Source organism: Alexandromys fortis, unplaced genomic scaffold (assembly GCF_014885135.2).
Source record: "Alexandromys fortis isolate MF-2015 unplaced genomic scaffold, M_Fortis_MF-2015_v1.1 scaffold_80, whole genome shotgun sequence".
Taxonomy (NCBI): Eukaryota; Metazoa; Chordata; class Mammalia; order Rodentia; family Cricetidae; genus Alexandromys; species Alexandromys fortis.
In genome coordinates this window covers 6,183,074-6,206,975 of record NW_026068174.1, presented here as the reverse complement: position 1 = coordinate 6,206,975, position 23,902 = coordinate 6,183,074, and the positions used below count along the sequence as shown (strand labels likewise).

Here is a 23,902-nt window from a genome sequence, read left to right as displayed (position 1 = left end):
AAAAAAACAAAAAAAAAAAAAAAACAAAAAAAAAAACCACACCCACATGCATGGGAATAGGAAAAAAAAAAACCAATATGACAAACTTCCTGATAAATGCTAAAAATCAAGCCAGAATTCCACGATTAACCCACAACAGCAAATGTGCCTTTATGTAAGAGGTGAGATTGGTGGTCAGTGTTCTAACCCAACAACTTAGACACATAACTTGACTTTTGATGTCTTCTGACACGTGATGTGGTCTATAGGATAATCTTACTGGGAAACTGGAGTAGAATTATAATATGGAAAGTGATAAACCTAAAAACTGAAATGTTCTATTGGACAGCAACTTGGACTTTGTTTTATTACAATTACATTTATTCGTGTGTGTGTGGCTACATGCACACAACAGTGCATTTGGTAGAGGTTAAGGGGACAACATTCAGGAGTTGGTTTTCTCCTTCCACCATGTAGGTCCTAAAAACCTAACTCAAAGTGTTAGGCTTAGTGGCAGAAGCCTTTATCCACTGGGCCGTCTTGCTAATCCCTGCCTGGACTCTTTATAAGATCAAATGCAATGGCTGAGCGTAGAACAGATTCTGGACTCGGAGAATAAGAAGGTAGAGAGGATGGCTGGGGACCAGGAGGGAAGCGAACTATAGACAGCATGTGGATGATAGTACTGAGTGACCGTTGATTTCTCAGCTCTGGTAATGGTACATGACAGAAGAAAGTCTCTGGGCTTGGTAAGACAAGTGCTGAGGAACTTAGAGATACTTCGTCAGCAGCTTATTTTTGGATGACATGGGAAAAGATGGCGTGTGTGGGCATATGGAAGTGGGGAGGTAAAGCATATGGGACAAGGAACAACGGATGAACTTAAATGAAGAATATATACATGTTTCTGTGGTCATCTTTTGATTTTAGCGTAGCTTTGGAAACCTCAAAAATACAGAGAAATTACCTTTTTAAAAATTGGAATGTTACAGTTTTGTCTTGTATTCAAAATACACACAAGAAAGCTAAAGCAACCGAGGGGAAATACAGCAGTTTCAGGGCTTTGCATACCTTCTACATCGTACCAGTGTGCACCGTTTGTGATGCCATCTTTGAAAGTCTCGTCTTCATCTCCTGGACAGTGGGGTTGACCGATTCTCATTATAGGGTGGTTAGAAGCATAAGCTTTTGCCAAGTATCTAAAGACTTCATCATCGGAGGTCTTGCTATAGATTCCAGTGGCCACATGCTTGGGAGAATCATCAAAAGGATAGCTTGCTACCACTGAGCCACCATGTAGATTTCCAGAAAGCACAAACCTTTGAAAACACAATCAAATTACATATCACCTTTAAATGATACAGAAATACTAAGCATTTAAAAATTCCACAGGATCTTTCATAAATTAACTAATTTTTCCTTTCTTCATTCTTTTTTTATTTATTCATTCATTCATTCATTCATTCATTCATACATTCATACATCCTGAAGATGAACCCAGGGCTGGGGCACATACTAGGTATGTTGTTAATGCTGACTTCATCCTCCAGGTCCAAAAATGAAATAAATACCTATCTTGGGTTAGCAAGACAGCTCAGTGAATGCCTGCCACCAAGCCTTGTGCCCTTCACTTAATCCCCAGGACCCACAATAGTAGAAGTGAAGAATTGAGACCTACAAGTTGTCTATGATTGCCATGTGCACACTTGGCATATGTATCTCCCATAAATAAATATTTTTTAAATATTTATTTATTTATTTATTATGTATACAATGTTCTGTCTGTGTGTATGCCTGCGGGCCAGAAGAGGGCACCAGACCTCATTACAGATGGTTGTGAGCCACCATGTGGTTGCTGGGAATTGAACTCAGGACCTTTGGAAGAGCAGGCAATGCTCTTAACCTCTGAGCCATCTCTCCAGCCCCCTCCCACAAATAAATATTAAGTTATGTAAAATTTCAGAACTAAAGATATAACTTAGTGGCTGAGTACTTGCCTAGCATGCATAAGCCCTGGGTTTGATCTCCAGCAATCAACCAATAAAGAAACAAATAAAGCTGCTGTAACATTTCAAGTGCATTCCACTTTACACAAGTACTTTACAGAGTTTTCTATTACTGAACATGTTCCTGAATAATACAGCATTAACCAATGTTTTAGGAAATGTCTTCTTGCATAAGGAATTTCAAACTCATTAATTAGATTGACCTTCAGGAACTTGTCAGAATTTAACCTTTTCCCTCTAATTACAAAACTGGCAATTCCATATAGCATAATCTCAAACTTATGTTTCACAATGTTTCAGTTTCATAGAAGTGGCTAATATAATAAATACTTGGTAAATACAAGAGAGATAAGTTATATATATCATGCTTTATATACTTACTGCCCAAATAAAAATTTTAGAATAAGGCATCTAATTTAAAACACAACGTTTTTTTTATCTGATTCCAATTTCATAAAATCCTTATACCAAATTATATTTTCAAAGTTGAAGAGATTCAGGGAAAACAGAAAGAAAGAAAGAAAGAAAGAAAGAAAGAAAGAAAGAAAGAAAGAAAGAAAGAAAGAAAGAAAGAGGAAGGAAGGAAGGAAGGAAGGAAGGAAGGAAGGAAGGAAGGAAGGAAGGAAGGATGAATGAACATGATATAGTGAGCTTCTTTCAGAGCAAACCAATCCAGCCCCGCAGAGCCGCCTCTGCTACACCAAGGCTGCTGACTGGGCCACTGAATAAAATACTGGCCAACAGACAAGGCTGCATCTATTAAAATGTTTCTACTTGGGGCAGAGGTGGGCTCTGGGAATCAAACTACATGCTCATGATAGCCATATGCCCTAACACTGAGCTATGACCACAGCCTCATTTCTATGTCTAAATGAACCACTTATATGGTCCAGTTTATAGATAGAGAAAAATCACAAGAGCTCCTTTTGTGGAGAAAACTAAAAGTAAAGGCATACATTCCAGTTATACATCTTTCCTTTATGTAACAGTTCAAACCATTACTAAAACTGACGTTAAATTTTTTTCTCTTTGCATTCTAACTAGAATTCTCCTGTGCCTGCTTACTTGTAGTTGAAATAAACTGATCTTTAGAGAGTCTACACATTTCTCTCTATATGCTTGACAGAAAACTAAAATTATCATCTGTGTAATCTGAAAGGCCACTCTACCATCATCAGTACCATCTCTGAGGTGAACAAACAATGGAAACTATAACAGAAGACCTAACTTAGCCAGTGATGACTAAGACAACAGCTGATGGTAAAGGAGATTAGTTTTAATGACTATAATTCTCATTAGCTCCCTTCCAGACACCAGAGACCGCTGTTTGGTGTAGTGGCATTAGTACAAACTCTGGAATCGCAAATGTCTCTCAGAGCTGTTGTCCAACAGTAACATGATCAGAAGTCACTGCCTCTAAATCCCAATTTCTTTCTCATCTATAAAATGGGAATATTCTACCTACCACTCAGGACTGTCACAACTGGAGACAGCACACGTGAAACACTGAGCACAATGACTGCCTGCTAGCCTCTCAACAAACGTTCATTTCTCTGGAGCTCGCTAGCATCCTGGTCAGAGAATAAATGCCATGCACACTTTCTTTCTGCTTCTGACTTTCACTGCCACCTCTTGAGTGACAGAGCAACTCAGAAACAACAATGAAGGTCACACTCCAGCTCTCTAACTCCACTAGCTACCCTCCCTACACCTAATGTATTAACTATTTACTTTCTGGTTGCGTTTCTAGAACAACTCGAGCATTTTTTCCCCTCTACTTACTTTGGGAAAACTATAAAAAAGGCTCTTCCAGGTCAGGTTCTTCATTTAGCAACAAGCATTTTTTTTTTTTAAAGTATTAACTGTGAGCAGAATGCTATTGTGGGCACTAAGAATACATTATGAGCAACAACAAAAAGGCTCTGAATAGTCTGTGTAAGTGGACATGCCACTTCATATATTTTAATTTAAACTCCACTAAATGGGAGATCATTTTGTTCAACATTTGTTGCAACACTTCTCAGAAATTTCATAAAGAGGACCTTGAGACTTCAACTACTTTTATAGCAGGGAAACATTAGTAGTGTCTGATCGTGATTAAATTTTATTTTCTGTATTCTAATTACATAGTCTTAAAATACAATGTCACTCTTCTGGGGCCAGTTTCAAAACAAAGCAATTGGTCTCACAGTAGCTGTAAAACTGCTCTTTAGTATCTGTGTCAAAGCAGTTATGTGTATCAATTCCAATCCTATTTGGAAGATAGCTTAAAATTTCCATTCAAATCCTCAAGTATTTCTCATGCTTGGCTTCAATTTCATTAGATTTAAAAAAAATGCTAAATACACAATATGAAAAATAAGAATCTTGCCAGGCAGTGGTGGCATAGGCCTTTAATCTCAGCACTCAGGAGGCAGAGGCAGGAGAATCTCTGTGAGTTCAAAGCCAGTCTGCTCTATAGACAGCCAGGGCTACACAGAGAAACCCTATCTCAAAAATCAAACAAAAGAGTAGTTTTCTCACATAGACAATGTCTGTGTTTTTCTTAATATCACTCCCATCCATCAATCTCTAATTGTGTTTCTAATTTTATTTACATGTCAACATTCTTTGCTATTGATTAATCATTATGAACATATATTTTGAGTTAATTTTTATGACTTAATTTTCCTTTCTGATTAGAGCTACATATCTGGGGATTGACTAAAGTAACCAAACCACTGCCACAAGGCAAAAAACTCTGTAAATACCAAGTGACTCCGTGAGCTTTTACAAAACCCTGACATAACTCATGATCATTAAATAATACTAATAATTTGGAAGAGTTAAGCAAAAAATGAATTTTTTTTTTGGTTTGAGACTTTCAGTATAGCCTCAAGGTAACTTATACCAAGGGAAATTCTTCATATTGGTCACAATCGAAGACAAAAATCCCTACAAGAGTTATGCTGGGACATGTTTAAACCCAAGCAATGGAAACAATGCAGCTGGTACATTTTCTCAAGAAAGTCCTAGCTGGCAATGACAAGCACCTTTAATCCCAGCAGAGGCAAGAGGATCTCTGTGAGTTTGAGGCCAGTCTGGTCTACATTGCTAATTTCAGAACAGCCAGGGCTACATAGTGAGACCTTGTCTTAAAACAACAATAAAAAAAATAAAAATAAAAATCCTTGCTCACTATAGCTTATGGCAGTATTATATCAAAATCAAATTTCTATAGCTGTTCAGAGATCTGACATGGTCAAGGAAAGGAAATCGTTCTAGAACATTTAAACAAATTAAGAATTACAAGGGACCTTCTAAATACTAGTAAAGTGGAAGGCAGAGGATTACAACATTTGGAATCATTGAAATGTCCACAAATGTTCTAGGTCTTATAATATATGACTGAAATCTTGCAAAAAATTATTTCAGTAGGGTAGAATGAAGATCAGCTGGTGCGCCGCTTGCTGGCATGCATGAAGCCTTGGTTCAGTCACAGACGTGGTGTAAACCAAGGGTGGTGGCACATGCCTGTAATTCCAGCTACAGCAGAAGCAGGAGGATCAGGAGCTCATGTCACACCTGGCTACAAAGTCAGTTCGCGGCCAGCCTAGGCTACATAAGCAAAGATTCCAAATCTCACAGAGAAACTTCTTTGTTCATTTTTACCTTTGCCTCATCTGCCAGTCAAAAAAAAAAAACAAAAACAAAAACAAAAAAAAACAAAAACAAAAAAACAAAGAAACAAACAAACAAAAAACCCTTCAACTCAAAGACACAAAGATCGTTAACTAACGCCTTCAAATGCCTTATGAAGACAGGCATGGGAGCATGCTGGCAAAGCTGATGCTTGAGAAAGAGGCACCTTCTTCACCTCAGATCCGATTCCAGCTGGAGTATTATCTTCCTTCATTTCTCCTTCCTCTCCCTACACCACATTCTGCCTCTCCACAAGAGGTACTCTTTAGCTCACATATATATTTATAACATGCTCTTGTTACAAACTAATTTCTGAAGGTCCTTCCAGTTCTTAAGTTTTAAACTCCCACACAAGGCTAATATGTGATCAATGTAAATGATTAGTTGTGCTACCCCAATAAGAAGGTGCGCAGAAAGGAAGCAGTTCCGACCTATGGGAGTTCCCCCTTATCCATTTCTCCCCAAAGCAGAATCAGAAGTAAAGACAGGAGAACTGTTCCCTTCCAATATCAGAAGTACTGGGGGTGTCATTTGCTATTTCGGAGCTACATTCTGTCTCCCTGGCGGTGGAGCACTGAGGAACCAGGCTTGGATTACCCGAGTCTAGTTAAGCAGTTTGCCCTCAATTTCCCCGTATGCAAAACAAGAGTATGAGTGAGTGTCTAGAGGATGTGCGTGGTGTCTAGGTCGCCCGGCTGTGGTCAACATCAAGTGATATAATGCAGTCACAGAAAGTGCTTGCCACAGTGCTTCTAGTGATGACACTGATAGCTTAGCTACATAATCAAGGTACTAACTTAAGAATCCTTCAAATCTTACCCAGCGCTCCTACACGACGGCCCTTCAAAAATCGGGACAGAATGACAGAAAGTCTCCCCTCGGGCTATGCCCTGCACAAATGACAGCTCCAGGCAGGTTTCTTTACAATTAGCAAGACCAGGATGCACTGCAGCCCGGCCTCCATTCCAGTTACAAGGTGTCACTCTCCACCCTGACTGCCCCCCACCCTTTAGGATGGCAAGCATTGCTTGAGCGCCTACTGGGTGCCAGAATCAGCCTCCTGCCCTTGAACACTCACGTGGGTGCGAGAGCAGGGTCAGGCAACACTCACTTGTTCTTGCGGATCCAGTCGATGAGGGCGCGCACCTCCGGCACCTCATCCAAGGAGGGGGGCTTGCCGGTGCTGAACTGGTCCGGGAAGCTGCGGTTGAGGTCGCGGCCTCGGCTGTTGTAGCGGCCGCTGGTCCCCGGCGGGTCGCTGTCGTCGAGGCCGCAGTCGCCCTCGCGGGCGCGCTCGAAGCCATCAGGGTTCAGGCTGGGCAGCAAATACACGTCGGTGGTGTTGAGCAGGCGGACCAGGCGCGGGTCCCCACGGCGGTAGCCCGACGCCAGTTCACGGGCCAGGTAGACCAGCACCTGGCGTGACACCGTCTCGTCGCCATGCATGTTGCCCACCAGCTTCACCTGCGGCCGGCCAGGCAGCAGCGGCCCCGCGGCGTCCAGTCCCGCGGCGGCGGCGGTGGGCGGCGGCCCCAGACCGGCCGTGAGGCGCAGCACCCACAGCGGCCGACCCTCCACCGAGCTGCCGATGCTGAAGAGACGGGCCAGGCCGGGCGGCCCCGCGGCCGCCGCCGCCTCCAGCGCCTCGCCCAGCGCCGCTTCGTGGTAGTAGTGGTCGAACTGGCCCTCGGCCGCCTCGGAGCCGGCGACGGTCGTCGTGGTCGCCTCAGCCTTCTTGATGTGCGCGGCCTGCGCCGAGCTCCTCAGGAGCAGCAACAGCGGCAGCAACAGCAGCGGCGGCGACCGCAACCGCCGCCGCAGGCGTTCCAGCCGCCAGGGCGCCCGCTCATCCCCGCCGCTCGCCATCTTCCAGCAGCGCCGCTAACACCGCTCCGCTCCAGCGGCTCCGCACTCCGGGCGGCGGCGGCCCGCCGGATCCCCTCCGCGCCTAGCAACCCCATCCCGCCCTCCGGCCTCAGCCAATCGTGGCCCGAAATGTCTGGACGTCAGGCTAGGGGGAGGGGCTTTCCTTAAAGTGATCGATTTCCCTCTGGGCGTGCCTTCTCCACTCCAGTCCCTAGGGACTTGAGTCACTTTCCCTTCTTTCAGTAAGGTCCTCTTCTCTGTCTTCTCCTCCTTATTTCTTCTTCTACATCTGCTCTTGGGCTTCTCTTTTCGCTCAGTTTCTTCTTTATGGCTTCTTCCCTAAAATTCTTACCCCCTTTTCTCTGAGAGCTTTTACTAGCCCCCTTCTTTGTTGCAGCGTTTCTCAGCTACACTTTAACGCTTTCGAGCCGATAATCGAAAGAATTAAACCGTTCCAAAAATGCAAAAGACTCCTGAGAAAATTAGTAAGTTAGGAAGAACCTACGTTGAAGAATCAAAGGCCTCCTTAGTCCCCACTTCTTTGCACCTTTTCCCCCCTCCTGCCTGGGCTTGAGCCCACCTGCCGGCATGCCATTGAAGTGAATGAAACACCTGGCATACCTCATGAAGCATAAATTCATTCTATTTCTGATTTGCCGCGTGGCTAGGTGGCTAGATGACTCTTTTCTGAAGGGAAAACTGTAGTAGGCTCCCCCTGCGGTAATGCCGTCTGTTTCATTGGACACCCGCAAGTGTTGGATCGCCACTGGTCTTCTGTGTGTACTGGTCTCGGCCCTCATAGAAGAGAGACCATTCCCTCCTCGCACACTTCTTTCGAGTAGGAGCATCCGGATCACCTCTGTACAGCTCTAACTGTAATTTTGGAATGCTGTTTTTAAGAGATAGACTTAGCATTTCTAGAAATAACTGTTCGGCAAGCGTAATTTCCCCAATCTGGTGTTTGGGTAAATCCAGAAAACCTATCCTTCTAAGTAGACGTTAATCACTTTAGCTTGAAGAAGTTTGAAGTTTTACAATCCTGTTATGAAGAATGAATTTCTAACCCATCTAACAACATAATTGTGATAGCTATTATTACTACTCTATTACTACTATTATCATCATTATCCCCTGCTTTCAGTGCTGGACATTTCAAGATCTCTCTTCTGAACTATAATTGACTCTGCACAGGACCGGTGGAATTCACTGATTACCAAATATTTATTGAGTAACTAGTGTGTGCTGGATTCTGGGAAACAGTGCGTAGCTCTGCCTAGTTAGAGACTCCGTGCAGTTTGTCATAAATGCTGCAGTACATCTGTGGGGGCATTCCTGAGGAAAAACTCATTTAGCCTGAGTAGGAGGAAAACAGGAAGACAAGTAAGACGCTATGAGAAGCAAAGAATTCTGGGTAGAAAGAGGAGCCAACACAGAAGGTTGCAAAGTTTAAGAGCAGAAACTGTGTGTTCTAAAATTGTTTGTGGGTCCAGGTTACTAGTGAAGAGGATCCCAGTAGTGGAGTAAACAACAAACACGATATGTGGGGCCAAAAGAGAAAGACCCTGCAAACCTGGGAACTACATTTGGTCCAGAAGCCCATGGAGAGCAAAGGAGGGGTTTGAAGCTAATTAGAAAAATCCCCCTCTGGCAGTAACTTGGAGAATGGAAGAGGCAATCTTATGAGCTGAGGCTGAGAGATCAACAAGAAACACATCATCCAGATGATGAGGCCTTGAACAAGGGCAGAGCTGGTGAAAGTGGGGAAAATGGAATGGATGCAAAGGAGTGAAATGGGACAGGTCCCGCCAACCCAGAGAGGTTGGTAGGCTGGCTCCAAACTGAACTAATACTTCGCCATGGTAACGAATGCATTGGGTGACACTATTCCTACAGACACATGAACAAATGTCTGCTCACCCCAAATATGGAATCAAAGATAGACCAAAGCAAGGACACCACCAAAGTACAACATGGTGACCTAGTGAATTTTATTGAGGCTACAGAAATTTGAGTAAGGGGTTACTTACAGAAGCAGAAATGACTCAAAGACAACAGTTGCATCACCAAAAGTCCACCCAGTGTGAGTGCTGGTTCATAAACTGGAAAACTGGTGGGCACGATCCAACTTGCAGGCAGTGTTTGTCTCTTTCGGTTGCTTTGAGCCTCCTCGAGGCAACTGAGCAGGTTTGAAGAGTTTCTCTCAGCCGTCTTTATGGTTTACATGCTTAGGGAGGGAGTAATCTACTGAATCTGGTCAGTTTCAGGGCCTTCCTGAAGCCACTGAAGTGCTTACTTCTGGAGCTAATGGAGCTTCTTGGCGGGATGGAAAGTTTCTCCTCTCCTTTTGACGTTCTGCATCTTAATCAGATTTCCTCCAAGATGGAAGGGTTTAATCTCAGAGGAAGCTGCTACACAACACACTGTCTATCATTCATTCAGGTTCTGGGAACACTTCTTCTCCATCTCCCACGTACACTGACTGCATCACGCACAACAGCTCTAGCTCGTCAGAAATAAAGCCCCACAGCGTGCAGAGACCCTCTTCTCCCCTGGGGATGCTTAATCATTCCACTGTGCATTTCTGCAGTCGCCCAAATCGGAGGAGCCCAGGGGACACATTAACCTCGAATCCCATGCTTCCTTCTCTTACTTAGCATGTCCAGGCTTCTTTGACTGCTCCTCACCCTGGCAGAGCAGCTTCACCTAGGAAGGGTGGCTGAACCACAGGTGTCAGTGAAATAACAGAATGTAACTTGATTTACTTGGTTAACAAGTGTCGGGGAAATAATAGTATGTAACTATGTGCCCTCCCTGGCAACCTTAGGCCTCCCACGGTGCACTTCTGGGCTCTGAAAGGCCTGGAGCTTTCTTCTTTTCATGTACAGCTTGGTCTGTCATGAAACTCAAAGCTGCAGACCAGGTCACCCACTATTCAGTGAAGTGGAATAGTAGGGTGCAGGGCTGGCTTTGTAGTTACCCACAGCTGAATACTGCCCTCTGTTCTAGAACTCTAGGAGCTTGGGACAGGTGTCCCTTTCCTACTCCACCCCCCACAAAAGCAATGGCTCACAAAGAAGCAAACTTTGGGAAGGCTTAAAAAGGTTTTAAAAAACTGGCTTCCCGTTTACAGTAACTGAGTAGTAATCTGGATTTTTAAAAAACAGAATAAACGACAGTAGAGAGCCAGCCTTAGTCAATATCCACTTTCTTCAAAAGATTTATAGATAATTAAAACAGTATAATCATGAACTTGTAAATGTCTCATTGTCTGGTATAACACCTGCACTTTTAGAAACTGAATGTGACAGTCCTTTACGGAGCTCACAAGCTAAGGAAAGTTCTGCTTTGTGGTCACAATAGGATTGGGAGACGAATGGGGAAGATCTCTTCTCTCTCAGAGGCAGAATCTACTGAAGGACCAGCACAGACATAACAAATGACAAGAACATGTCATCAGGGCCAGCTAGTAACACGTACTTTGCAACAACCCTGGTGGACTCAGGAGGTAGGTACTATTTCCACTTCAAAGATGAACACAGTGAGGTACAAGTTCTAGAAATCTTGTTTCAAAAAATCTGGGTGTTTGACCTCTGTTACAAACATTGTCTCAATGTCATGAACTGAAAAGCAAATGCTTGCTTTTGGAGCCCTAAAGAAAAAACATTTATGAAGAGTCAGAGAAAGCCTCCATCATGTGGTTAGTCCATTGGTTTTGATGTCAGTACTGAGATTCTATCCCCTAACAATCATTTTCTAGATTCTTCATCTTGAGTAAGTTCTTTTATTTTTATGAAAATCAAATGAGATGTATTACATGTACACTATATAACAAGTCATCTCTTTGTATGTGTGCACACATGTGTACATGCGTGCTCTGGGGACTGAACCCACAGCTTTGTGCATGCTAGACAAATGCTGTACCAATAAGTCATATGCCTAGTGTTGTTTTTAATAGTAATAAAAAAATCTCAAACAGAAAAAAAAAAAAGATGAAGAAAAGCACTCCAGGGAGAGGGACCAGCAAGGTATGCAGGGAACAACGCGAAGAACAGAAGGCACATTGGGAGAAGCAGTAAAAGGCAAAACCACAAGGTAGGATGGTCAAATAATGAATGATCTAGAATGTCATGCCTAGAAGAGTTTCTTTAATTCCACATCAAATGGAAGAGTTGCAGAGCTCTATGTGAGGGTAGTATAGACAACATTTATGCTTTAGCAAGAGCGGGCCCAGTGTGTGGAGTGGGCATAAAAGCCCTGTTTAGACAAGAGCTGATTCTGCTAAATTCAGAACAAAAAAAGAATTTGGAGTGGGAGAGATGGTTGCTCTTTCAGAGGACCCAGATTCAATTCTCAGTACCAGTACAGTGATTCACAATTGTCTTTAATTCCAGTTTCAGGGAATCAGACTCCCTCTTCTGGATTTCAATGGCACTGCATGCGTATGGTGTATATAACTACACGTAGGCAAAACACCTTTGCACATAAAATTAATTTAAAAAAGAGTGGGCTGGAGAGATGGCTTAGCAACCAAGAGCACTTGCTGTTCTTCTAGAAGACACGAGTCTGTTCTCAGTACGTACAAGGTAGCTCACAACCACCCATAACTTCAGTTCCAGGGGATTCGATGCCCTCTTCTGACCTCCCCAGACACCAGGCACACAAGTGTCCTTATGACATACATGTAGACAAAACACTCATACACGCCGGGCGGTGGTGGTGCACGCCTTTAATCCCAGCACTTGGGAGGCAGAGGCAGGCGGATCTCTGTGAGTTCGAGACCACCCTGGTCTACAAGAGCTAGTTCCAGGACAGGCTCCAAAACCACAGAGAAACCCTGTCTCGAAAAACCAAAAAAAAAAAAAACAAAAACAAAAACAAAAAACACTCATACACATAAAATTAACAAAACTTAAGAAGGAGAGGGGAATTTGGAGGATGTTTAGGTTGTCGGGCTTACAAGGTTTAACAAATGCCTAGATAGGAAGGAAGAAAGGAAGGAAGGAAGGAAGGGAGGGAGGGAGGGAGGGAGGGAGGGAGGGAGGAAGGAAGGAAGGAAGGAAGGAAGGAAGGAAGGAAGGAAGGAAGGAAAAAGAGATGACAACCAGTGGGGGTGACCAGGTGGGTGGCTTTGCTGTTATCAGAAAGAAAGACTTCAGAAGAAAGGAAGCTAAGTGAGCAGATCTTGGGGTGAGGGAAAGGGATTGGGTCTTAGGCTGGAGACCTTTCAGATCTGAAGTGCCTGTGTAAAATCCAGAGTGGGCGTGCCTGTCATTGTATGCTCTTCCTTTTGAGACAGTCTCCTGCAGTCCAGGCTGGCCTCCAACTAACTATGTGGCTGAGAATGGCCTTGCGCTCCTATTCTTCTTGCCTCTAACTTCTGAGTTCCAGATACACGTTGTGTGTGTGTGTGTGTGTGTGTGTGTGTGTGTGTGTAAGACCAGGTCTCAGAGGGGTGACCATGACTTGGAGGCAGTGGGGACAGTTTCTAAAGCAGTATCCCAGAAGTCTGTCTTCCAGTAAGGCTGGATGATAGCTTGCATAGCCAAGGCCCTAAAGGAAGCACTGGGGCCCATCTGAATGCAAATGGATCTCTTTACAGATCAAAGCCGCAGTCTAAGAATTCTCAACTTAAATGTGAGACACTATATTCATCTATTCAATAAATATTGATTATGCATATTTAAATGGATATGCCAGACATAATTAACAGCATGAAGCAAAATAGAAGAAAATACTTGGACTAGGGTTGCAGCTGATTGGCTGAGTGCTTACCTAGCATGTATGCATGAGGCCCTGAATTTCATCATCATCACCACAAAAAAGCGATCCCTTCCTTTGGGAGAGCTTATGTAATACAAGAGGCATGAATATGAACAGATGGAAAGGGAATATTCAAAATAAACAGGTTTCAGACAGTGTATTAGTTATTCTTTTCCCCGCTGTGACACGTTTGACAGAAGCATCTGAAGGAAAAAAAAATTAATTATTTGGGTTGATGTTGTAAGAGGAATCCAGTCTGTCATGGGGGGTGGGGGGATGGGGGGTGGGCATGGAGACGTGTGTGAGTGAAGCAGTCATCACTATAGTCACGGAGCAGAAATGAATGCCGGTGTTCAGCTCACTTCCTCCTTCTCTACAGGGTCCCTGCCAGCGGATGACATGGAACAGGCCATGGTAGAAGTCCGAGCAGCTGAGAAGTAGATGTATTCTAAATATATCTTCAAAGTAGAATGATAAAATTCACTGATGGATTAGTGTGACGGAACAAGAAGAATTGATGCTAAGTCCAGGATTTAAGCTGCTCGACTAACAATAAAGAGAGGGCTACTGTTTACTGGAAGAGGAAGGTTTGGGGAAAGAGCAGGTTTGTGGAGAAATAGATGAAGCAGGGCTTATAGAGATGCCTACTAGACATCCAAGCGGTGAAATAGGCAGTCGGATATGTAGATCTGAGGTCCTAGGAGGGGTGGAGGATCTTCATCTGAGTTCAGGGTAGGAGACATTTAAACAGGAAGGCGGGATCACCATAGGAGCGAGAAAGAAGGAAGAGAGCCGGAAACAGAGATGTGAACACTGGGTCCTATCTCCCTGGGGCCTTTTGATGTGTGCAGGTGGGAAATAGGAGAATGAAAGAGAAAGAGCCTCCTGGCGGTCAGTAAGTGGGCGAAAGGTCAAGAGAACAGGAGTTCTTGAAAGCCATTGTCAGGTGTGGTCCTGGATATCTGGGAGGTAAGGCAAGAGGATAGAGAGAGCTTGCCTGTCTCAGAAAAGAAAAAGAAAGGCGGGGGCGGGGGGGGGGGGAAGGAAGAGAAAAGGTGGGAGGGAGAGGGATCGGGGAAACATGTATTTGAAGGAGAAAGAAGGGATCGTGTTAAATGTTACTCCGGGATAGGTTCAACCATGATTCAGTCATTGAGTTTAGCAATGCAGAGACTACTGGTGAATTTTCTTTTGTTTTTGCTTTATGAGACAGGGTACCATGTAGCCCAGGTTGGCCTCAAACTCGATAAGTAGTTCCATAAGTAACAACCTGTCTGAAAGCAAATTTGGGATAGGAAAGAAAAATATCATGTCAATCATAGTCTGTGTATTAGCATCCTCTTGACCCCATAGCATCCCATAGAGACAGCTGACCCTAGTTCCTGGGAGCCCACAGACTCCGGATCAACAGCTAGGGAGCCTGCATGGGCCAACCTAGGCCTTCTGAATGTGGGTGACAGTTGTAGCTTGGTTTGTTTGTGGGTCCCCTAGCAGTGGGATCAGGGCCTGCCCTGGTGCTTGAGCTGGCTTTTGGGAACCTATTCTCCATCCAGGGATACCTCAGCCAGCTTTGCTGCAGGGGAAAGAGCTTGGTCCTGCCTCAACTTGATATGCCATGCTTTGTTGACTGCCATGGGAGACCTGCCCCTTTCAAAATGGAGGAGAAGAGAAAGGGGCAGGTAGATGGGAGGTGGGGGGGGAGGGAACAGAAGGAGGGAGGGGAAAGTGTGGTTGGTATGTAAAATAAATGAAAAATTTTATAATAATGAAAGTAACATCCTCTGATGTTTATGGTGCTCTTTTGTGCATCTCAAGCAATGCTCACAGCAACACTGCAGGCTGGCGGGTTATCCTGGAGGGTCCTACCTTTAAGTTGCCACTCTCTAGCTCAGGTAGGAATACAGCAAGACACCCAGTGGAGCTGCAGACCGCCACATCTGTGGAGACTCTCCGGAGCTCCTGTCATGGCGGCATGGACTTCACTGCATTTTGTTCCACAGGCACATGGTATAGGCACATTGCACAAGTGTGTGGCTCACGGTGAGAAAAAGTGAGGAACAGTCCCAAGCAAGCCTAGAACAGAGATGCATGTCGGGGAGAACTACGTGTGAGTAATGCTAAGGTTCACTGATCGCTAACAAAGGCACGCAACGCAATCTGTAGGTGAGCTTGTATGTGGTTAGCGCCTGTGGAGGAAGAAGCCTGAAGAGCGAACTCGGGACTCCAGAGGCCCACTAGCTTAAAGAAGCAGGGGAGCTGGCAGAAACCGTGAAGCACAGCTAGAATTTTTGTGTACTTGCCGGAATGTTACAAGATGGAAAATAATGTGATTGTAATTCGGAAGGGGAAGGGTTAATGAAGGAGAATCTCACGGTGGGCTTTGGCCCATCAATTCTTGCAGCTGTTGTCTTTACCAACCTCCCTGCTCCACCTGACTTCGCAGGGAGATTTTTCCTGTCTGACAGGAGTGGCTTTTGCCTTCAACCTACCTTTTTTTTCTTCTTCCAGGTTACAGTTCCCCTCCTTGCTTTCTTTGGGATCAGACTGTACTTAGAGCTCTTTTGTCCCTGCTTGGCTTCTTCATTTAGCTTGTTTCCTTTAGAACTCCACAGGTTTCTCCTCAAGACACTCCCCCAGGCCAATCCCTCAGGCCAGCTTCCTGCCTCAGGACGGGCTTCTAAGGAACCTGCTTTTAGGCAGCCCAGTGTGGACCTGGAGAGAGGGCTCCTCAGGCTGAGTGTTCTTGCAGAGGACCTGACTTTGGTTCTTAGTACCCACCTATCACCTCACAACTGCCTGTAACTCCAGTTCCAGATGACCCAACACCCTCTTCTGGCCTCCACTGGCACCAGGCATGTGCATGGACACGTACATACATGCAGGAAAATACTCATACATGTGAAAAATTAAAAACTGGAATTTGTTTTGTTTGTTTTATACTTTAGTGATGTTATGCTTCTGTAGCTTTTTTACTTTACAGAATTCTTAGTTTCTTCGATTCTTCTTCCTTCTGTGCCAAAGGGAAATGAAATATGTTTATTGAAGTTTCAGATTTGGTTTTGGTTAAGTAGGTCTATTCTATTTATTCCTTTGTTTTGTTTTGTTTTGAGATGAGATCTCACACTGTAGCTCAGGCTGGTCTTGAAACCACTAGAATAGAACCGTAGGTAGTACTGTTCTATTTAAAAGGTGTTTTTTCTTTCCAGTGCAAGCAGGTTTCAGACACTTTCAGTTGTACCTACTAGAAAACCTGACTCAGTCTTGCTCAAATAATAAATGGAATTTATAGGCTCATATAACTGAGAAGTCCAAAGGAGAAATCTGGTTCCAGGCACTGCTTTATCCAAGCACCCAGTTTGTTTTCGCCTCTTGGCCCTGCCTTCTACAGTGCTTACTTTATTCCAAGTTTGGCTCCCCACGTGATTCCAAGAAGGTTGCTGGGAGCTCCCAATGCCACGTGTCTTCTCATTCATACCTGGCAAGAAAAACAGATCGTGCCCTTGGTGCAGCCAAATATCTGGTTTCACTTAGACTACCCATGAACCCCCTGTGACCAAGGGGAAGACACCTGTAACCTTTGAGGGCCTGGAGGATGGTGTCTAATTCCCACGAGCCACCTGGATCCACAGCGGAAATCAAGGTTGTGGCAAGGAGACATCAGGGAGCAGAATCTGAGGAGACCACCTGTAAACCCCGACCTGCAGAGCATCTTTTTCACGGACCATCTACCAGGATGCCTTGCATGGATCGGAGGTTAGGGTGACTGAGCGAAGGACCGGAGAAGTGAGCCTTGCAGTGAAGTTCACAACTATAAGAATAAATGCTAACAGCCAGGGCCTGCAAAGCAATTTAGTTTGCAATATGCATTTCATCCAGTTGGTCTTGATAATTGCCACAGTTTGAAACAAGTGTCCTGTTCTTGGCTGTTCAGTATCTGGGCCCCTCCCCCGCTGAGGCAACGCTCCCCCCCTCCCCCAGGAGTCTTCTGTCACTCCTCAAACTGAAAAGGTCAGGCTTTGCCCTGCCTGCGCAGGGCTGATTAGCCTACTTCTGGCCAAGCAGATGAACCTGTGACAGAGCTGACATTGGGAGCTGGGGACACAGTGAAGCAGAGGCTGTGGCTAATTCTAGCTGGGGTGGAATGGAGAAGGCAGAAATCCGGTTTCTGGGGCAACACAGAAAACAGGACACTTGACTTCCAGAGCCAGAGGTGATGGTGGGACAAGCCGCAACAGATGGCACTTAGTGATCGCAGTGTCTTGAATTCGGCCACTTCGACTGTTCTGATCTGTGTATAATCTGTCCAACGTCCTGGCAAATCCATGAATGAGTCAGTGTCTTTCCGCTCTTCTTTGTGTTTATTTCCAGCTGGATGTGTTTGTGTGTGGTCACAGTGTGGGTCATAAATAGTGTCCCATGTGTTACGGCTTGGTCACCAGACAGAAGCACTGCTGGGAACTGACAGAACCTTTGGGAGGAGGGATTCGGTGGAACAAAGCTAGGTTACTGAGACCTTGTCCTTGAAAGGGAAATGGGAACACTGGCCTCTTCTGCTCTTGTTCCCTAGTAGCAAAGAGCTGACAGAGGCTCCTGCTGTACCACCGCTGGCCCAGAGCAAGGGGCCAGGCAACCCGGAACTGAAATCGTGAGCCACAAATGAGACATTCCTCTGTTTAGGCTGATTTAACCTCAGTTGTTTGCACAGCAATGAAAAGCTAATACACACACACACACACACACACACACACACACACGCGCGCCTTGCCATAGGTTTGGTTTCTTCTGGGATGTTTGTTTGTTTGTTTGTTTCCTGTGCAGCCTTCTCTTCAGGGATAATTTGGACCTCTAGATAGTCGTATTTTTGTGGGGTTTTCCAAGTCAAGTAAATAGTGAAGTATTCTTTGAGGATCGTCTCAGGCCACTTACAGAGAAACAAATTTTGCTTAATGTTTTATCTTCTTTTGGGCAGTGCTAATCTTGTGCATACCAGGCAAGTGCTCTATCAGGGCCACCTCCCAGCCAGCCATTACCTTTGTGCTGGACGCGTTTTACTGCAGAACTAGTTTCTTGGGGCTGCGACTTGCAGAAACACAATCCTTGGAGGGCTGAATTAGTCTCACTTTTCAGGAGAGAGTACAGGTTCTACGAGATTAATAGCTGGCACCTAGGATCATGTTTGTCACCTTTCTCTGGAAACTTCAGACATCACTTTTTTTTTTTTTTTAAGCATATGCATTGCTCAAGGTTAAGAGTAAACAGGACAGGATCCTTTGTTTCCAAAAAGCACCCTTTCCTCGCTGCTCCGTCTGTCTGGTACCTAAGCCCACCACTAGGAAAGGGCTCCAGCATTCTAAAGTTTTTCTTCCATTAAAAAAAAAAGCAAATGAGAGGCCATTGGAGAGAAGTGTTTAAAAGTATAGTAAGGATGCCGAAGTGTATCTCTTTACAACTGATGGCTGCTGGCAGGCGGGGGGGGGGGGGGGGGGGGGGGGGGGGGGGGGGGGGGGGGGGGGGGGGGGGGGGGGGGGGGGGGCAGGAGGAAGGACTCAGTTCTGCTTAAGGGGCAGACCACTGAGAGGTTGACTATGCTGCGGCGTGTATATGGATAATACAAGTTGGACTTTTTTTATTATTATTTTTCTATAGGGGGATGACAAAAGAGGGGGAGTGAACGTGGAAGGACTGGGAAATGAGTGTGACCAGGGTGTATGATATGAAATTCCAATAAAAGTACTATGTTGAAAAAAAGGAAAGGGAAATGAGCTGGAGAGATGGCTCAGCAGTCCGAGCACTTGTTACTCTTAGGGTTCAATTCCCAGCACCCACATGGCGCTCACAACTCTATAATTGTTGCTCCAAGAAATTTGACACCTTCTTCCGACCTCCAAGGGCAATAAGCACACAATGCACATACATACAAGTAGGCAAAACATGCACATAAATAAATCTAAACATATTATTTTTAAAAAAGCAAGGCCAGACAGTGGTGGAGCATGCCTTTAAGCCCTCACTCAGGAGGCAGAGACAGGTGGATCTCTGTGAGTTCGAGGCCAGCCTGGTCTACAGAGAGAGTTCCAGGACAGGCTCCAAAGCTACAGAGAAACCCTGTCTAGTGGGGTGGGGGGGAAGCAAATACTCCACAGGGATTGAGAATGTGACTGCTGATATGGAGGGATGCGGTGTTGTGTTTGACCTTTCAATGGGGAAGTGTGAACAAACAGCCACTTACCCTCTAATAAGAACCCACTAGGTCTAGCTTGGTAAAACAGCAAGTTTGTTGGGCTTAATTATAGAACATGGGTGAGCAGTTACTGATAGTGTCCACGGTGACCTTACAATGGCAATACACCAAGTCTCAGCCCCATGTGGATAATGACTTCCCTAAAGCTGGGTAGATGGAGTCTCTCTTTCAGGTACTTAAAATACACCGAGCCTCTTTGAGACCCTGAGACCACACACAGCTGCCGTAGAACTATCTCTGCCTGAACAGGTGAAGCCGCGGGGAGTCAGGAATTTCAGGTGAGGATGTCATGACCCTTCCCACCCTTCTTCCAAGCCTCCATGCCAGCACATGAACAGGCTGGATCTTGACTGGGTGCTGGCAAGTAGTCGCGGCTGCCTCTGATGAAGAAACGCTGGTGGTTAGCTTTGAAGACAGCATTCCTCTAAGTCCTCTGACCCCAGAGAGGATTTAATGGACTGCATAGAAGCCAGAGCTCTGAGAGTAGACTGCAGGGAGAGCGCACAGAATGAGGGAAGATACTAAAAGGAGAAGGGTTTGGTTGCCACGGCTACTTATGCGGCTGGGGCAAGCAGAACTTGTCTGCTGTTTCTAAAGTAGATCATTGGCTTGGCTGGCCATCGTCTGGAAAAGGAGTGGAGCTCTATGTAGGAAAGTCTCAGAGAAAACTAGATTGTAGGGGATGGGTGGGGGCAAAAATGTGTGGTTTGGGGATTTAGCTCAGTGGAAGAGCACTTGCCTAGCAAGCACAGGCCCTGGGTTCGGCCCTCGGCTCCAGGGGTGGGCTGGGGCAGGGCAGACTAGATTACTTTCAAGGGACAGTGTTCATCCTAGTTATCCATGAGAATTTAACCAAGTAATTACAAACAAAACCAGGTTCAGTGGGCTGGTGACAGCTCAGTGGTTAGTCCTTGTTCTTGAAAAAGAGATCCTAAGACTCCTGGTAGGTGCCCAAAACCAGAAAAGCTCCGGGATCCCTGTCTCAGCCTCTTCCAACACTAGGGTTACAGATTTATACCGCTGTACCCAGCTCTTACAAGGGTCCTGGGGATCTGAACTCTGGTTCTCTTGTTTGCGTGGCTTTATCCACTGAGCCATCTCCCCACACTAGGCTTTGGATGGTTCTTTGTTTTTGTTTTGTTCTTCCCTCACTAAAGTATTATGCCAGTGTCTCTACTTTCATGCTCTGGGAGCACTACTAAATAAAATAAAAGAAAAGTTAATTGGACCCGAATACCTTAATCCTGTAACATGGATCTGATAACCCAGACTGACGGCCATCAACTGACTCCTAGGTAGGCAGCATATACAACGTGGAGACTGGACAAAGGATATTTCATGTTTGTTCCACACTGGGCAGAGCAGGACACTGTAGGATTCCATCATATTTCTCAGGGTGGCATGCGATTTAAAACATGTGAATTGCTTATTTCTAGAATTTTCCATCTCATATTTTTGAATCTTGCTTCACAATGGTAACTGAAACTATTGATAATGAAAGCAGAGATAAAGGGACAATGCTACCTAAGTTCTCCTGTTCCAATGGTAAACTTTATAGAGCTTGGTAGAGCTAGTCTGAGTATACCGAATGTCACAGGATCATGCTCTTTAAAATGGCCGGCATAGCTAGGTAAAGGTGGCTTTACCCACTGAGCCATCTCGATGGCCCCAGAGCTTCCTTCTTGATATCTCTAACATAACCACAGTGAACATCTACCACACTTAGTTTTCAATGCTTTTATAGGAGTAGAACTGGATTTTTTTTTATATGTGACTTTTCCTGTTAGGACTCAAGGCAACTAGATTACAACTTCAGTTGTATCTTATATTTATTTTATACGTTTGCCAAAAACTGGCCCTAGATTCTAGCAGCAAATTCAAATGGTCCCAAGTGTTTGCTCTCTTGCCCACATATAACAAAGTATGCCCAGAGTCAAAGGCATTTTCCAAAGAAAGAAAAATAACAAGAAATCAGAACTGTGTTCTGCTGCATACAGAGCCCAGAGTACAACTCACAACCCTTAAACTACACACACCAAAAAATAAAAATATGTAAATTAAAAAGTTCAGTTACTACTGATATTCCAGTAGGAAAAATCTCTGCCTCCAACGTTGATGAAAATGCTTGCTGAGACTCGGTTGGCATAAAGCACAGTCACACCCTGAGCCAGCTGGATTGTGTCTCAAGAGGACAGGCTGAAGCACCAGAAGGTGAAGAAACTGATGCTATTTATGGGGACATTCTGCAGCCACCTCTCTGTCACAGGTCTGAGGAAAAGTGATGCTTAGAGCCCTGGAGAAAGCAGTTACCCACATACCGCAAACCTGCATGAGAGCTGGAGCACCCAAGGAGACTCCGCTCCCAGAGCAGGGCAGAGGCTTGCAAAAGTACCTCATAGGAAATAATTACTGCCTGCTTGCTCATTACGTGTGGGAACTCTGACCAGATAAAGAATCCAGATAAAAATCAGGAAAACTGGTGAAATCAAAGATAAGACAAGATTGGCAGAAACTGTAGCAGATTTCCAGGGACAACTGAGGCTCCGGTCAAGTCTCCAACTTTGCCTTCCACCCTGCTCCCCAGCTCTGTCTTTACCATTTTCTTGGTCCTTACTTGTGCCCTACAAGGTCTCCCGTCCACAGAGTGGCTCACCCAGTGGATTCCAGTAAGCACAGTCTCTCTGTGGGCTTATGGAAGTGAAGAAAAGACAGGTCAGGTTAATTAGAACCTTGGACTTTCCGCACTGTAAAGATGGGGGCGTCCCTTCCCAGCAAACGCATTCTAGATAAAGCGCTATGCTGAGGATTACATGAACACTTACCTATATGCTAAAATCAAATAACTTCTTTCTCTGCTATGAAATTGAGATTTTTTTTATTTAAAGACAAGCTTTTCTGTCACGCTTGTTTTCTCCCTCCAGGGATGGCCAGCTACAGACATTTCCCCTCCTTTAGAAAAAGTTCATGAAGAAAAAATGAACTAAAAGCTCATGGAGCTGACGTGATGGCACACATCTGTAATCCTGGCACTCAGGCGGCTGAGACAGAAGGATGGCGTTCAAGGCCAGACTATGCGACATTGCATGACCCCGTCTCAAATAACAAATTTGGGGACTCTGTCTTTCTGACCACTCTGGCTGTTCTTTTTCTCAATCCCTGGTAGCCACCTTGGCTGTTAATGAGTAGAGGTGGCAATAGGAGGTGGAATTACTTTTCTTAAAAGGGGACCGGTTTACTTAACGACAAAAATCAGTGCTGCAAGATATTTGCTGGCTGTGTTTCAAGAATGGAAAAGATTTTGAGATCATCGAACTATCGGACAACAGAAGAACTTCACCTTAGGGTGAGTCAAAGTTTTCATTAACGCTTTTGAGAATATAGAAGTTGGGAGGCAACAGGACCCAAATCATGAAGCTACGCCTCCATCTAAGGAGTCCTTGCTCACTGTAACCTAGAACACTAGAATTAGAAGTCACTTCTTGAAACTTGAAACCCAAAGGAATCAGAGCCCCACCCCAAAATGTTGCATAAGAGTAGCCATTCCCCTCAGTTAATTTTCTTTAAGTGTGTGTGTGTGTGTGTGTGTGTGTGTGTGTGTGTACATGTATACCCACAGAGTCACAGAAGAGGGTACTGGATCCTGGAGCTGGAGTTACAGGTGGTTGTGAGCTGTTCAATTGGCGCTGGGAACTGAATTCAGGTCCTCCGGAAGAGCGGCAAACGCTCTTAACTAGGAGCCATCTCTGCAGGCTCCTTTTCCTGCTCTTCAGTTATCCTAGTCAGAACTTTACATGTCTGTGGATGGCTTAGATAAGTTCAGGGCTGAGATGTTGTATTGAGATTACAAGTGTCCACATTACATCCCTGACCCGTGTATTAAAGCACAAGATTCTAAAACTTTTGGAGTTTGCAGAAATACAAAACCTCTTTTTAAAAACAACAGGAAGTCTAAACAAATCTATTGTCTTACCTGCCTCAGAGAGTATGCTACTTCTTTGGGAACCTTCCATACACAGTTTTCAATAGGACTGCTGAAGGCTAGCCTTCACCCCAAATGCTGGACTCGGAGCTTGTCCTACGCCAGGGTAATCAGAGTTCTCCAGCTATTACTGGTGGAGGGGCCAGCTCTCCTCTCTGTGCAGGTGGAAGACTGTGGAAGAAAGCCTAGCCCTGCCCCCAAGACAGGCTTCTAGGATCGTGGAGCCAACTGAGCTTATATGGATGGAGCTTGTGGGTAAAGTGAAGTGGTGTGTGTGTGTGTGTCTCTGTGTGTGTGTGAAAGAGAGGGGGGAGGGAGGAAAGGAGGGAGGGATGGAAGGAGGGAGAGAGAGAGAGAGAGAGAGAGAGAGAGAGAGAGAGAGAGAGAGAG

General features: G+C 45.0%; 2 protein-coding genes across 4 annotated transcripts in view; one reads left to right on the top strand and one right to left on the bottom strand.

Annotated features, from left to right (window-relative positions):
• Positions 1 to 7,595, bottom strand: part of Cpd (carboxypeptidase D) — a 91,573-nt gene extending 83,978 nt beyond the window's left edge. Inside the window, exons 1-2 of the mRNA XM_050128916.1 lie at positions 6,778 to 7,595; positions 1,051 to 1,298 (exon numbers count right to left, since the gene is read on the bottom strand). Of these exons, the coding sequence (XP_049984873.1) occupies positions 1,051 to 1,298; positions 6,778 to 7,532 (1,003 nt within the window). The 5' untranslated portion in view covers positions 7,533 to 7,595. The remainder of the gene's footprint in view (positions 1 to 1,050; positions 1,299 to 6,777) is intronic.
• Positions 1 to 23,902, top strand: part of Tmigd1 (transmembrane and immunoglobulin domain containing 1) — a 164,274-nt gene that overhangs the window by 97,147 nt on the left and 43,225 nt on the right. The gene's annotated exons all lie outside the window — the stretch shown is intronic.